Source organism: Bidens hawaiensis, unplaced genomic scaffold (assembly GCF_021521415.1).
Source record: "Bidens hawaiensis isolate Kalapana, Puna unplaced genomic scaffold, B.hawaiensis_p1.1 tig00012849_1, whole genome shotgun sequence".
Lineage (NCBI taxonomy): Eukaryota > Viridiplantae > Streptophyta > Magnoliopsida > Asterales > Asteraceae > Bidens > Bidens hawaiensis.
Window position 1 is genome coordinate 554,041 of NW_027492073.1, and position 15,032 is coordinate 569,072.

At 32.7% G+C, this 15,032-nt stretch overlaps 1 protein-coding gene across 1 annotated transcript; it reads left to right on the forward strand.

Annotated features, from left to right (window-relative positions):
• Positions 1-7,127: 7,127 nt before the first annotated feature.
• LOC143542448 (ubiquitin-conjugating enzyme E2 27-like) lies at positions 7,128-9,777 on the forward strand. Its single transcript, XM_077035028.1, has 5 exons — positions 7,128-7,305; positions 7,542-7,590; positions 8,664-8,823; positions 9,231-9,320; positions 9,540-9,777. The coding sequence occupies exons 1-5, from the start codon at positions 7,128-7,130 to the stop codon at positions 9,645-9,647; spliced, it is 585 nt and encodes a 194-aa protein (XP_076891143.1). The 3' UTR covers positions 9,648-9,777.
• The last annotated feature ends 5,255 nt before the right edge of the window (positions 9,778-15,032 follow it).

Genomic DNA, 15,032 nt, shown 5'->3' on the forward strand with positions numbered 1-15,032 from the left:
TGAAGTGGAATAACCTCGGGTAACGAGTCAAAAAGTAAATAAATCCTTAAAGAGGCTAAATGATCTCGAAAAATACAAATACATGTTAAAATAGTCGAGACAATGTATAAACTTAATTTTAGAAAGCTCGAATCACAAAAACTGCAAAATAAGTAACCCGAGTGTCGGTGGACGACCCGGTAAGGACCCAACGTCAACAATTTCCAAAAATTAATTTCTTAGGCTTGTATTATCAAGAATCCAATTTCGTTCAAAATTTGACAAAAAAATATTAGAAACGGGATTCGTTTGATTAGCTAAAATTCGTTAGACGTTAAAACAGAAACTTAAGATTATTGTTTAAACACCCACCCAACCCATTCCTTTCCCCATCAAAATTAGACACCTCACTCCCACACCACCCATTGATTTATTTAAGGGAAAATTCCCATAATAGTCCATTTAAAAAATGTGTTTCCAAGATTATCCCTAATAATTCAAGTTTCCAACTTTGTCCCTTTGTTAACTCGTCATCGACGACATGATAGCGAACACCGACGATGCGTTACCGAAACAAATAGGATAACGACACGTGGTCGGAATCTAGCTGGAATAGGTCGTCGACGATGCGTTAGTGGATAACGCATCGCTGCTACCCTACGTTAGCAATATAACACATCGTTGCTACCCTACGTTACGTTAGCAACATAACGCATCGCTGCTACCCTACGTTACGTATAACATAGGGTTGACGATGCGTTATGTTGCTAACGTAGGGTAGCGGCAATGCGTTATGTTGTGCTACCTTGTTATGACAACACAAGGGTTCCACGATGCGTTAGTGATAACGCATCGCTGCTACCCTACGTTAGCAACATAACGCATAGCCGCTACCCTAAGTTAGCAACATAACACATCGTCAACACAGATTCCGGCCACGTGTCGTTATCGTATTTGTTTCAGTAACGCATCGTCGGTGTTCGCTATCATGTCTTCGGCGACGAGATACCATAGGGACAAAGTTGCAAACTTGAATTAGTGGGGATAAACTTGGAAACACATTCTATGAATGGGTCATTTTGGGAATTTCCAATCATTTTGGGAATTTCCAACCATGTGCTCATCATTACCTAGATGAGTTGTACATAACACTTGTCATTTCCAATCATAACATCTTATAGAAACATGTTTGTTGTAGCATTCCCATCCACACACCTTTCACCCATAATGATTACCCTAATCGTTACCCTTATGTGTTGGCATCCCCACCACCACTCATTTTTCAAACATACTCTTTCTTTCTCTCTATAAGACCCATGGCACACACACACTTTTAAACACACCCAAATCAAATTCAAATCAAGATATAAACACACACATACACATAATCAAGAACAAGGAGATTTAAGTTAAGATCAAGGAAAGGATTAAGCTATTAAGGAGCCATTAGGAAGGGTTAAAGCTAGGAAACACACGCTACTATCACTCACCATTTTCATCTTTTAACAATCTCAAGAAATCAAGTAAGTATTATATAATGGTTAATTGAGTATTGATTATAGATATACAAGGATTATTGTTCTTGAGTTTGATTTGAAAGATTGTTAATATGTGTGGTATATGTATATGTATGTGTGCCGTGAGTGTATGTATATATGTATGAGAGGATCAAAACTCAACAATACATACATTCATACATCCTAAAGAATCTATATTGATTAATGGATTTGATATTATGTATTATTGACCTTTTGATTGTGTGAATGAACTTGATGTTAGGAGTTGATATTAGAATGAATTTGGATTGGTTGTTGATCATTAGCTTGATTAATATGAACTTGAATTATTGAAAAATTGTTGTTAGAGATAAACAAAACAAGAGTTTGTTCATAATTGAAATTTGGGGATTTTTGGGTTTTGGATTAATTATGGATTTTGGATGGATTGATGAATCAAAAGTGATATGGAATAACTTAATTGAAAGTAAGAGAGGTTATATGCTAGAATTATTAGTTGGAACTTGAAGATTAACAAAGATTTTTAAAATTACTAAATAAGGAAACTTTAATTTAAGAAAAGTTGAAATTTGGATTTTGATGTGAATACTTGTGATGAATGTGATCAATATGTGATTTATGGCAACTTGAAACTAAGATAGGTTGCATGATTAAATGATTGATTAGCTAATACAATAATTGAATTAGCAAACAACTTACTAAATAAGGAAACTTTGTTGAATGATAAATTGATAGAACAAAATTGGATAGGACACTTAGGATGCATGAAACCCTAACAACTTAAATAAATGATTAAAGATTAAGGTAAGAAAATCATAAAAGTAAGTAGTTATAAAGGTACGGAAACATCTAAAGGAATCATACTTGATTTTGTTAAAAAAGACAATGTTCAAAAATATGAAGATTAAATTCTTTTGAAAAGAGAATAAGAACCTTCAAATTAAAAGTGAAATTTTGGATTATCAGAAACTTATAAAATAAATTAAAATCTGGATTTTTAGGATATTTAAACATAATTGTACATAAATAAATAACAAGTTAAACTAGTAACATTGTTAAGGTAAACTAAAAGACGAACTAGGAACCGAAAAACTCGATTAACGTGTCTTATGAACATACATGGTCAAAACTGCTATTTATGGTGAATTATATGTTATTATATGTGTGTTTAGTTCATAGGATGATTAGTATAGACATGTGTAATTTATTTGACTCGTCGGTAACTTAAACGGTCGAAAAATCGGCTTTTTAAGCAAAACCGACACAACTATTAGGTTTTGTTTTAGAACAGCCCCTAAAGTGTTAAAATACCCATGTATAACATAAGTTAATACATGAGAAAAGGACAAGATGATAAAACTTAGTCCTAAACGGTTCGTGTCGCGAAAACCGACATAAAAACGCTAAAAAGTTGCTATTTTAAGAAAATATTAAAAAAATGAAAATAATATATTTTCACAAGTAAACTTGTAAAACTTGATTAATATTTATGTAACAAGTATTTTTCATAATTTATAAGTTACATTTTAAACGAAAAACCGAATTAACGCATTTTAATCACAAAACCGACAAAACCGATGAAACCGTCAAGTTTTGTGAAAAATAAAAGATTAATATTTTCTTAAAAATTCCAGCAACTAAAAATTAAAAATATTTTATTATATTATTTAATTAATTAATTAAATTAATTAATTAAATAATAACAAACGGAAAACCGAACTATGTGTATTCGCTTATGTGCTATGTGCTTATGTGTACATTAGAATAGGACTAATAAATTTAAAAGGATTTTTGTATAAAAACTAAAATCAAGTTTTTATTAACAAAATGTGTTCTAATATAGAACACGAGAATTTTGGAAAAGTTACAAGACGATGAGTTTCTCTATCGAACCCCCCCCCCCCTCTTGATTTTTAACTGGAAATGTTTTCAAAAACGATATTTAATTGTGTTTTGGGGGAAAAGAATATTATTTATTATATATTATTTTCGTTAATGTTTTTATAAAGACATTTTATTTTACAAATTGGTGTACAATGCGGGATGAGTCTAGTTGGGATAAGTAACAGTTAACCTTAGAAAGGGGCACATAAATATTGGTAGATCTATTGGGGTGACGCCCTCCACTTCCATTCGCGTTGGGTTAAAAGTGAGAATATTTTGAGTATTGTATGTATCGGGTTATCAACTATGATAGTCATACGTAATTGTTGTATTCTTTGCTCGTCTACAACAACTCAATTTGTTTAAGAAATAAAATGCCTATTATTTTGTGATGTAATGACGGTAGATCATTACACACGGATTTGTGATATAATGGCGGTAGACCATTATACACGGAATATTTTGGATATAATTCGGGGTGTAGTGACGATTACACATGAATTGATATCGGATATAATGACGAAGTTCATTATATGGTTGTTGTTTTCAACTCATATATATATATATGGACTATTTTTAATATAAAGGGAAACTCACCAACACATTGTGTTGACCAATATTTTAATATGCTTTTCAGGTAATTTAAAAGAAGTATGGAAGCTTCGCGAAGTGTGCGGAAAAATAGTGATGTGTGTTTGAATGGAAAATGTTGACTTTATGTTGAACTTGTAGTTTGAATAATAATCGTGTAATATGGCGCGTGTAATAACTCTGATGGTCAAATAAAGTTCAACTTTCATTATAAATGTGTACTTAGTTATGATTGGCTGAAATGGCGTCTGTCACCACCCGAATGACTTGGTCAAAGTCTTCCGTTGTCTTAATTAAGATTTTCGAGGTGTGACATAAAACCATGTGTAAGTATCCATATATTTATAAACGGTTTAAAATAATTTAATTCAAATCATGATTTCTTTCTTGGTTAAGAAACCGAAAAGGAAGAAGCCAAATTTATAAGGGAGTCAAAATATATTACAAATTCAAGCATTAATTCCTACAAAACGTAGAATTTAATGTAAATTAATTAATCGTTGACCATTGATCATAAGTATGAAGTTATTGATTTTCATTTTAAAATAACTACCATTTTATTTTATTTTTAAATTATTTAATTGAAAAGCATATTTTCTAATTGTTAGCTTATTTAACTATTTATTAGGATATGGAAAGAATAACTTAATTCGTTATTAACAATTAACATAATATTATTACGTCATAAGCACAAGTTTAAATAGTCTCTCATAAAAAAACTAAGTTTACAAAGTTTAAAAAAGCGTTTGACTATTTTAATACTCGTATAGAAACATAAAATTTTAGGGTTTTTCAAAAATCAGAACGGGTAAGGTTTCGGGTACAAAAATTGACGAATGTCACCATTTACAATATCATACAATAAGAACATGAATTATCAATTATCAACTATCAATTTTATCAATTATCTCATATAACTAACAAATGGGTCATGAAATATTCAGATTAAATGAGTCATGAGTTATATATATAAGATATAATAAATAGGTGCATTTAGTAGGAGATCTTTTTTATTTTAATATATAATTATTTTAATAGTAAGAAATTCTAAGATTGTAAGTTATTTATGGAAAATCTAATAAAATAATTAATAGAAATTAATACAAATGAGTTGTCTAATATTTTAATTTATTTTAGAATTATTTTATTGTCAAAAAAATAAAGAAGTGGTTGATATAAATGGAAAGATTAGAAATAGACCAATGAAAAAAGGACATGTGGGTACAAACTCTATTATTTTAATAGTATATATAGATAGATGTTATTTTCGTATTTATTTTTGTCACCCATGGGATTTAATCCCTCAAAACTTGAAAGGACAAAACCTCATCAAACACCTTGATATTACTAGGCTAAAGGGGTTTTGGTAATTATGATACTTTCAAATGGACACTTACGTATAACTTCCTAACAACGGATAACAATATCCCACGCTGATAAAAGTTAACGATCCTCCATGGAATTATATCTCATCTTTCAACCATCATTTTCACAAAACCCAACTTCATGAGAATTTCGTTTCACCGTCACATTTATGTTGACCATCATATTTGAATATGGCCCACACCTTTGGGATGGTCCATTAACTCAAACGAAGCGCACGACCCCTCTCGGCTTCATGTCAATGTGAGTCTCATTGGAACAAAGAACTTTGTCCTCTATCTTGATTTATTGCCACGAACAATTTTACTTGAATTCGAAACCACTTGGAGACTCAAACACGCTTTGATATGCTTGTCATAAAATCATCTTTACGAGCAACATGTGAAGCCCTCAGTCCCCTAGAACCAACCTTTTCATCTCACTTACGATACCGGGTCATTGGTTTTTTCCTCCATATATGAGAGTGGGACCCACTCCCCACCACTGTGATACATTTAGCTTGTCTTTATGTAGTTCTTCATTTTGTTGTGGTTTTTATGATTTTTTTGTGGGCCGTTTTTTTCATGTATCATTCTATCTAGCTTCTTACTAAATATTTTTTATAATATAGTTTATGTTCTAGAAAAGATTATTATAATGTGAAACAAGGTTTCAAGATTTTATAAATTTTCCTAACGGTCGATAGTCGATACCTTGCAATTGCAAGGCCATAATTTAATTTCTAAAAGTGGGCTTGAAGGTCTTACAGGCCCATTTTGTTTTCCTTTATAATACATAGAAATTATAATACATAAATTTTTTATTCTTTTTAAATTTGTGTGAAAATAATAGATTTTAGAAAATAAGACCACGTAGGTACAAGTAAATTGATTTTAGAGTTTGAGTATAATTTCGTCTAACAGGGCTTAGTTTTTAATTTATTTCTAAAATAGTTAATTCCTAACAAGTTAATAGGTATTGAGATTCATAAAACTAAATACTACTTTACCGTAATTAAAACATTTATAGATGCATTTCCCGTTAAAGAAAACAAACATCACAATCAAAAATCAATTCCAATATGGCACACAAAGAAAAAAAAACAAGACATTTTTAGTAATCTAGAACAACGCCTATCACATTGGTTTATACGCCGATCATCGAATACGAACAAAATTGTAACCATTGTTACACCGTTAAATCTCTAGTCATAAAACCACGCAAGCACACATTCTACAACTGTTCTGAAAACAATCAACCACTTTCTTTTTATTGATTCGAAATAACATTTCATATTCATGAAATTGATTCTCGATATCTTTCCCGCCAAAAAAAACATATTTATTCTTCCACTGATGGAGCCCTTGCAGTAATGCCAAATATAAACAAACACAAACGAATGACTAACCATAAGATAGAGGAATGTAAAATCCGTATGAACATACAGACAACACAAAGAATTCCATATGATGAAAAAGACGACGAGGATTAGCCAGGCGACCGCACGTCGTTCTCGTAATCTCATCACGGGAAGTGAGCGAGAGAGACTCCCTTTCCCGAGACATTTCGAGTGATTTCAAATTTCATACGATTACACGTTTAAAAATCCGAAAAGAAAAATAAAAAAATGAAAAGAGAGGATGGAGTAGATGAAGTTGTGTTGGTAAGGATCCACCTCTTCCCGTGTGTTTCTTTATGACTTTCCCAGTCACCGAATCAACCACTAATTAAGATATATCCTCCTCTCTTCTATTCGTAAACCCTAAACACAGCAACTGTGTGTTAAGAATTAAGATGTTGGATTTCAGTAGAGTTCAAAAGGAGCTCCAAGAATGCAACAAAGACGTCAATCTCTCTGGTATCAGCGTTAACCCCAAATCCGACAATCTCATCAACCTCACCGGTTCAATCCCCGGTCCGATCGGCACTCCGTACGAAGGCGGAACCTTCAAGATCGACATCGATTTGCCTGGTATGTATTCATTTATATATATCTGTACGTAATGTAACTCAGTTTTAGGGCTTTTCAGTTTCATTTCGTACATGTACGATCAATTGCATAGTTCAATCAGCGAGTTTTGGATGTTTTGGTTTGTTTAATGGATGATCGTAGCATAATTAACTCTTTTTGAATGAGTTTTACGGTTGAATTTTGGGCATAAAGTGGTTTATGCTGTGTGATTGATTGTTTTTTCGTTTAATTTGCAGATGCGTACCCGTTTGAGCCACCAAGGATGAAATTTGCAACTAAAGTTTGGTAAGAATGGTTGTATTTTGTTAATTTGTCGTTATTATCTATTGGATCGATGAACACGTGTAGAAGTAGGGGTGTGATTGAGCCGCGGCTCCTTTTGGGCTCTGTTTTTAAAGCTCGAGCGTGTCTCGTAAGTTGGTTTTTCAAGCTCGGGCCTGGCTCGTTCATTTTTTTTCTAATTAGTTCATATACGTTTTTTATTATTTTTATATATTTTGAAAAAACCTTTAACTAGCCTAAGCTCGGCTCGACCAGCCTAAATGAGCTTCCCATACAAGTCTCGAGGGCTCGATAACTAAACGAGCTTTATTTGAGGCTCAGGCTCGCTTTTTTGGAAAAGCTTGGCTTGTTTCAAGCTTTTTGTCGATCCGAGCTCGCATAGCTCACGAACAGCTTGGGCTCGATAACTAAATGAGCTTTATTTGAGGCTCGGGCTCGGCTCTATTGGATAAGCTTGGCTTGTTTCAAGCTTTTTATCGATCCGAGCTCGAGTAGCTCCCGAGCAGCTCGGGATCGATAACTAAATGAGCTTTATTTGTGGCTCGGGCTCGGCTCTGTCGGAGAAGCTTGGCTTGATTCAAGCTTTTTATCGATGCGAGCTTGAGTAGCTCGCGAGCAGCTCGGCTCGTTTGCATCCCTAGGCCCTGGTAGAAAGATGTCATTTTATTTAGGGCTGAACGGAATTAAGCATAATGTTACACGTATACCTCTGTTTAAACTTTAAAGTGGCTTCCTTATGTAGTTTTATATCCGAAGTTGGTATTAATGGAAGATGTTGTATTAATTATATCATTGATGGCTATAAACTTATATTGTTATATACATGGTATAACGCCAACGTGTTTGAATAGCGTATGGTTTTAAGTGTGAATATACTGCAGTTATGTACATTAAATAGATTATGATATATCAAGGATTGGTGATTTGGTATGGTATCTTGTTTTTAGGTTTATGCTGGTTTCGTCATACATTTCATACGTAATCCTTATTGGTTTCGTCATACATTTCATACGTAATCCTTATTGGTTTCGTCATACATTTTATACGTAATCCTTATTGTTGATTCATTGTTGAAGGCACCCAAACATTAGCAGCCAAAGTGGGGCCATCTGTTTGGACATTTTGAAGGATCAGTGGAGCCCGGCCCTTACTTTGAAGACGGCACTTCTCTCCATCCAGGCCTTGCTTTCGGCCCCTGAACCTGATGATCCACAAGATGCTGTCGTCGCGCAACAGGTATAAATTTGTCAACTGTCTTTCTTTTCTCTCCAAAATTGATTTATGTTATATTTGTTACGTTGGACATAATAATGTATACATTTATGTCTATTTTTCCTTTAAAGATTAAAACTAGTGTTGTAGAACTCGCGAGGCGCTAGTTGGACGGTGGGGGTACCCACTAGCGTTTAGTAGGGATCAATTTTGACCAAAACTTGACTGACTTTTACCGATTTGATTGGTCCTGATTTTAGGAGCCGTTCGGGTGAAATCGAATCGGTAGCTCTCCGATTTCCGAATTCCGATTAATCAGTGCCTAAGTGCGATTTTTACAACACTGATTAAAACATGCGTTACAGATGTGATCAAATGATTAAGTTTTATTTATATCTTTAATCAGTTTACTTTATTTTCTTATATTTCAGTATCTGAAAGACTATCAAACTTTTGAAAGCACCGCTCGTTACTGGACAGAGTCATTTGCAAAGCCATCAGCTCTCGGGGTTGAAGAGAAGGTAAGTATACAGTCTGCATCATGGGTGGGTTGGGTAACGGGTCAAAGGGTCAGGTTGGGTCAACCCAAAACACAATTATGTCCATTTTCAAATACTTAAATGCATCATTAACATGCTGTCAGTAACTTTCAGCTTGTTGTACCAGTTTTCATTCTATCATAGTTATTCGATTTTTCGTTAACTATAGCACAGCTTAATTCGTGTTTTATGTTGGGATAGGTGCAAAAGCTTGTGGAGATGGGATTCCCTGAAGGCATGGTTAGGAGTGCTCTGGAAGCTGTTGGTGGGGATGAAAACATGGCTTTGGAGAAGCTCTGTTCTGGCTAGTTATAACTCTAATTATAACTGGTTCTGTTAAGACTTGAAAATCTTTTCTTTTTTCTTTTTTGGATCGATATAGGAAGAGGAAAACTATAACTAAATGATAGATATGAAATCAAACTGTTGGTTTTGGACATGGGTTTGTTAGTATGGTCTATATATTGATACAAGTCTTATTAGAAAATGAGTTCTATCCAAACATAAAGTATTTTTTTGGATATTAGGGGGATCCAAGTATGTTGGATACAACTCATTTTTAATAAACTTATAAGGAAAAGATCATGAGATAATAAGGTTGTGTGTTGTGGCCTTGTGGGCTAAATACCACATGCTAAAACATTAGGTTACTTTTACGTGGATAGTGGGGTTTTAACAAACCCACCCCTTAACTTGAGTGTTGGTTAACTAGTGGTAATGGAATGGAACGAGTAAGTGAATGGAATGGACGAGGTAATAGAATGGATCATTACCATTTTATTGACATGTTTAGTTATCATGTGGGAATGAAATATATTATTAGTTTTTATTTTTTGGTAAGCTTGAAAAAAGTCGGAATAAAATAAAAATGGTAGTGAGTGATGGTCGGGTGTTGGTGGTGGGCAACGAGCAGTAGCGGTGGCGATGGGCGGGAGCCTGTAGCGATTGTTGGTGATGGCAGGTGGCGGTGGTAACTGGCGGGTGGCAGGCGATGGCCGGGAGCAATGGTTGGCGGTGGAGGTGGTGGGCTGTGCTGGTAGGTGGTGGTGGGTGGTTGGTGAGAGGGCAATGGGTAGTGGTACTGGGAGGGTGGTGAAGATGATATAGTGTGAAAAAGAGATGGAGTGAAAAAAAGAGGGGTTGATGGAATGAATTTGAAGTGTTTTGGAAGTAATGAAATTGCCATGGTAATGAGTTATTTCCTTACCTTAACCAATCAAACAATTTTATTTTTTTTCATTTTATTATAATGACTTATTCTATTCCATATCTCATTTATGCATACCAAACGTTACATCTGCTCCATATCTCATTTATGCATACCAAACGTTACATAAAGAAAAAAAAAACAAAATGAAAAGGGTTTGGTGCATTTGGGGTAGACTTCTTCTGATTTGTTGATAAGAGCCTTCTTGTGGCGTGGTGTTTAGGGAGTTATCTAGCCTATTTGACACCAATAATGCCCCTCTAGTTAATCCTCAACATCCAGTCTAAATGTCTAATCAAGTTTTAGCATAAGGTTTTTAAATCTTATTTTCTAATAACAAAGCCGCTCAAGTTTTGGTATTGTTCAAATGTTGTTAATATATTTTTAAACATTAAATTTTTTAAAAGTGTATATATTTTACAACGTTGAGTGAAATTATGAATCATGGTTATCCCCTATTTCAGGTTAAAAAGTTCGATATATAATCCACAAAATTAGAATAATACAAAAACGTTATAGTTTTTTTTTTTTTTAACGATCGATGAATAAAGTCTGGCTATCGGGTAACCTAATAAAAAAAAGCGACCCTATTATAGCTTTTGTTGTTAAAAAGGAAGGTGACATTTTAATGAAACATTAAACAAGCTTATTAATATCAGGTTTAGGTGAAATATTCCCTGCCCGTCTCTTTCTATTTAAAGGGGACCAAACACCCACTTTGACTTGCAAGTCGTTACTTTAAATAAAAAAATAAAAACATAAGCTTAAAGTTAAAACTTACCATTGACTTCCATTGCGTGTGATTTAAACGCTTGCTTTCGGTTTTCTTATACGAAAATGACATTGTTGAATTTTCAATATTTTCTCTTAACCAATCCCCGATGGCCACATCCGATGGTTTTAATTCTTTATACAATTTTCATTTTGTGTGTGGGGTTTTTTGTGAATATATGTGCATATATAATGAAATATATATGGAAAGGGGACATAAAAAGCAACATGCTACATTTCTTTTGTGCTTGAATATGTGCGATATTTTTCATCTTCTAGAGACATTTGTGCTCAAAGTTCCTGGTCAACGATGCACAAAAACGTCACGATTTTGACTAGCTTAAGATGTAGTTGCCATACAAAATAATACTATTGACTTGTACAAACAAACATTATGCTTAAAGTTTTGTTTTTTCAATGATTTACTACGTTTACAAGTCATATAACTTGTAACTTTACAAGTTAAAAACAAAATTGTCGTTCCATCTAAATTACACCGACTCCACATTCCAAAATTAAGATTGATAAGAGGATTTAGTTTGGCCGGGAAACTAGACTTAAGAAAATAAAGGATAATTAGTGTATTACTATAGAATAAAATTCATATGTACTGAAGCACGTATGGAAATTAAAAGGAAAACTTCACCCGGTAACAATCCAAGTTATTCGTTGTTCCATCAAAATTCCATTGTTATGAGTTTTATATTATATATATACTAAAAAAATAAATACTAAAGACACCTGAGTAGATCGTAAAAAATCTTTATTTAGTGATTTTTTCCTAGTTTAATATGAAGTAGGAAATATTATTAAAGAAAAGTTTAGTAGAAAAAAAAATATATGATTGTTCCATCATATTGATAATTCGGTTTATCCCCCCCTCTCTTTGAAAATGCTAATGTAAATTGATTGTTACTTATGTATGTCATTTTATATAATTAACTTATTACACGTATATAACAACTACGTTACCAAAAATATTTTGAAGTCAAACTTTAAGAGAATGACGACAATGAATACCTTCTTAATAAAAAATGGTCGGTTTTCCTATATATATATATTAATATTTCTTTAAGTTGTTTTCATAGATTATTATCAAAATCCTTAATAAAGAACTATAAATGATTTGGGGGTTAAGAGAATATACCAAAGCACGTCTTGCATGGTTGCACGTATTACAATCTTTCAAACATGTTTTATGTCTTATGATGTGAAACCACAATGTTGTTCAGTCAACACCTTCGTTTTCAAGATGATTTTTTTTTTAGTTTTATCTTCATATAATAATAATATTATAAATTTATTATTTCATTCCATTACATAAATTGGCTCCTTTTTAAAACTATAAAGTAGTTTTCACATTTGGAAATGCAAAAAAGGCAGTAATCATTTTTGGTTGATTTTAAGTGCAAGTAATACTCGGAATATCCTTTTCTAGCATAAAAAGTTCCTTTTTGTTTATTTTTATGTTTGGTGTATGAACCTTTTGTTTATCTTTACTTTTAATCCATGTTTAAAAAAATAGGACGAAAATATACAATAGTCGGACAAGCGGTTAAACAGTTTAACCCGTCAACACAATCTAAAAAAATGCTTGGTATAGCACATGATGAGGCAAACATTGGTGGTTTCTAACTTTGACTGGTTTTGCTATAACTTTCATCATTTTGCATGATCTGTTCAATTAAAGCTTGTTGGTTTACGAGTGCTCAATCTATTATCTCGTAATCAAACCAACTATCTCAACGGTTTATGGTTTAACGGGTTGGACGAGTTCAAACATTGAATATAATTTTGTAACTATTCTTATGTCAATTTTATATGTATAAATTCAAAATCGATTTTAGTGTGCGAGTAAATGCATATATTATGGTATTTAAAGGAAGATTGATGCGGACTACTTATATGTTTTTTCTTGATCTACATTGACCTGTCATTCACATAAAAAAAATATTACCTAAGCTAAAATCGTATATGAACTCGTGGATTTAAATACGGATAGACTTTTTTCACTAAACCAATTCATAAAAAAGTTCGAAGGTATATACAATATTTAAACGAATAAATGTCATTGTAAGATGCAATTATAAATAATAAGATAATATTAATAAAAAATAATAATTCGTTGCATTAATGTTATCAATCAATAAACAAATCTATGTTTTTTAACAGCCAACAAATAGAATTGTTTAGGTACTTCGTACGGGATAACCCAATGGCAAAAGGTCACCGCCAGCTGACCCAACTCAGCCGCACGGAGCCTTTAAGTGCCTCCAAGTTATCTCTAGTTCCAGAGAAAACCGACCATCCTGAATGCCCACTGGTGGTAAAACCCTAACGCCCCCAGGATCGAACTAGAGATCACAAAGATCACAGTTTTCCTTCATTGAGCCATCTATATCTCGTCCAAAGTGTTGTTAGAAGGTTTAAACTTTGTTCTCCATTAAAAAAAACCCAAACTTTTTACCACTATACCACATTTAGACAAACATAAACAAATCTATGTAACAATTATTTGGTACGCTTGTTATTTAAAAGCAGAATGTGTATATAATATTAAAACGATCAAAATTCATCATAATTTAACAATTATATGTGAATCATTAATAAAAAGGAGTAACATGTTATGTCGGATCTATTATCTTAAAGCTCAATCTCGCATTTCATAATTATTATATTTGTTCATTACTAAGAACCTTTGCTACTCATTTTTAGTTTTGCCACTTTAAAGATTCGAATCTAGTTTGAACCTTAAAACGAAATTTCAGCTATTCATTTTTAGTTTTGTCACTTTAAAGATTCGAATCTAGAACCTTTGGTGAAGGAAACCCTAAAGAAAAGACTTCTTACCACCAAACCAGTATCCTACAAGACAAGCTTTCTTTGTATTTTTAATTTTATAAATTAATACACTATTTGATTTTATACTTAGAAACAAGATTTATGACTAAAAGTTCCATTAATTTACATGCATCATGTTTACGTATGTAGCATAGTGAACTCTTACTCGATTTGTTCTTATTACATATCATTATTCGTTTTCACGCATCCGTGTATGTTTTCATACGTTCACCTGCGTTATCTTTTGAACATCTTTTATAATTTGTATAGAAACATCTATATTTTTTCTTTAAAATAAACATAAACTTATAACTTTTAAAACATTTATCCATCAGACAAAGTAGCGAAACGAATAAACGATAACATACCTATTTCACCATAAGAATGTATTGACTACTAAAACGTTTTTTTCCAAATTTTTCTCCTTAAAATATCCTTTTCATTTGTTAAAACTTAAAAGTGAAAAGAGAATATATATATATATATATTTTTTGAATGTTAATGCTTTCCTCCTACTATTTACATTATACCACCATTGTCAGGAATCGAACCCTGAACGGCTGGACCTCTCACCCAAAGGCCAAAGCCTTTACCATCCCACCAAAGTGGAGATGGCTAAAAAAAAGAGAATATATGTATTCAGATCAACTTGAACAAAGTGGTCCCGCTTAACTAAGTTCACAAGTATAATATTCATTTAAATACTTGAGTCAAATTTGATTGGTACATTTGTACAAGCTTTATAGACATATATAATAATCAAAGCAATCAAGAAAAATAAATGAGAACAGTTATCGTATCTTTTGGATTATTGAGAACGGGTCACCGGTTGAATCAATGACCCATCGACAATTCGATTGTTCACTAGAATTAAC

Bases quoted from the DNA above. Each gene is read 5' to 3' on its own strand.
- LOC143542448 (XM_077035028.1), top strand. From the start codon at position 7,128: ATGTTGGATTTCAGTAGAGTTCAAAAGGAGCTCCAAGAATGCAACAAA. The intron at 7,306-7,541 runs GTATGTATTCAT...TTTAATTTGCAG, and splicing joins GATCGACATCGATTTGCCTG to ATGCGTACCCGTTTGAGCCA. The intron at 8,824-9,230 runs GTATAAATTTGT...CTTATATTTCAG, and splicing joins ATGCTGTCGTCGCGCAACAG to TATCTGAAAGACTATCAAAC.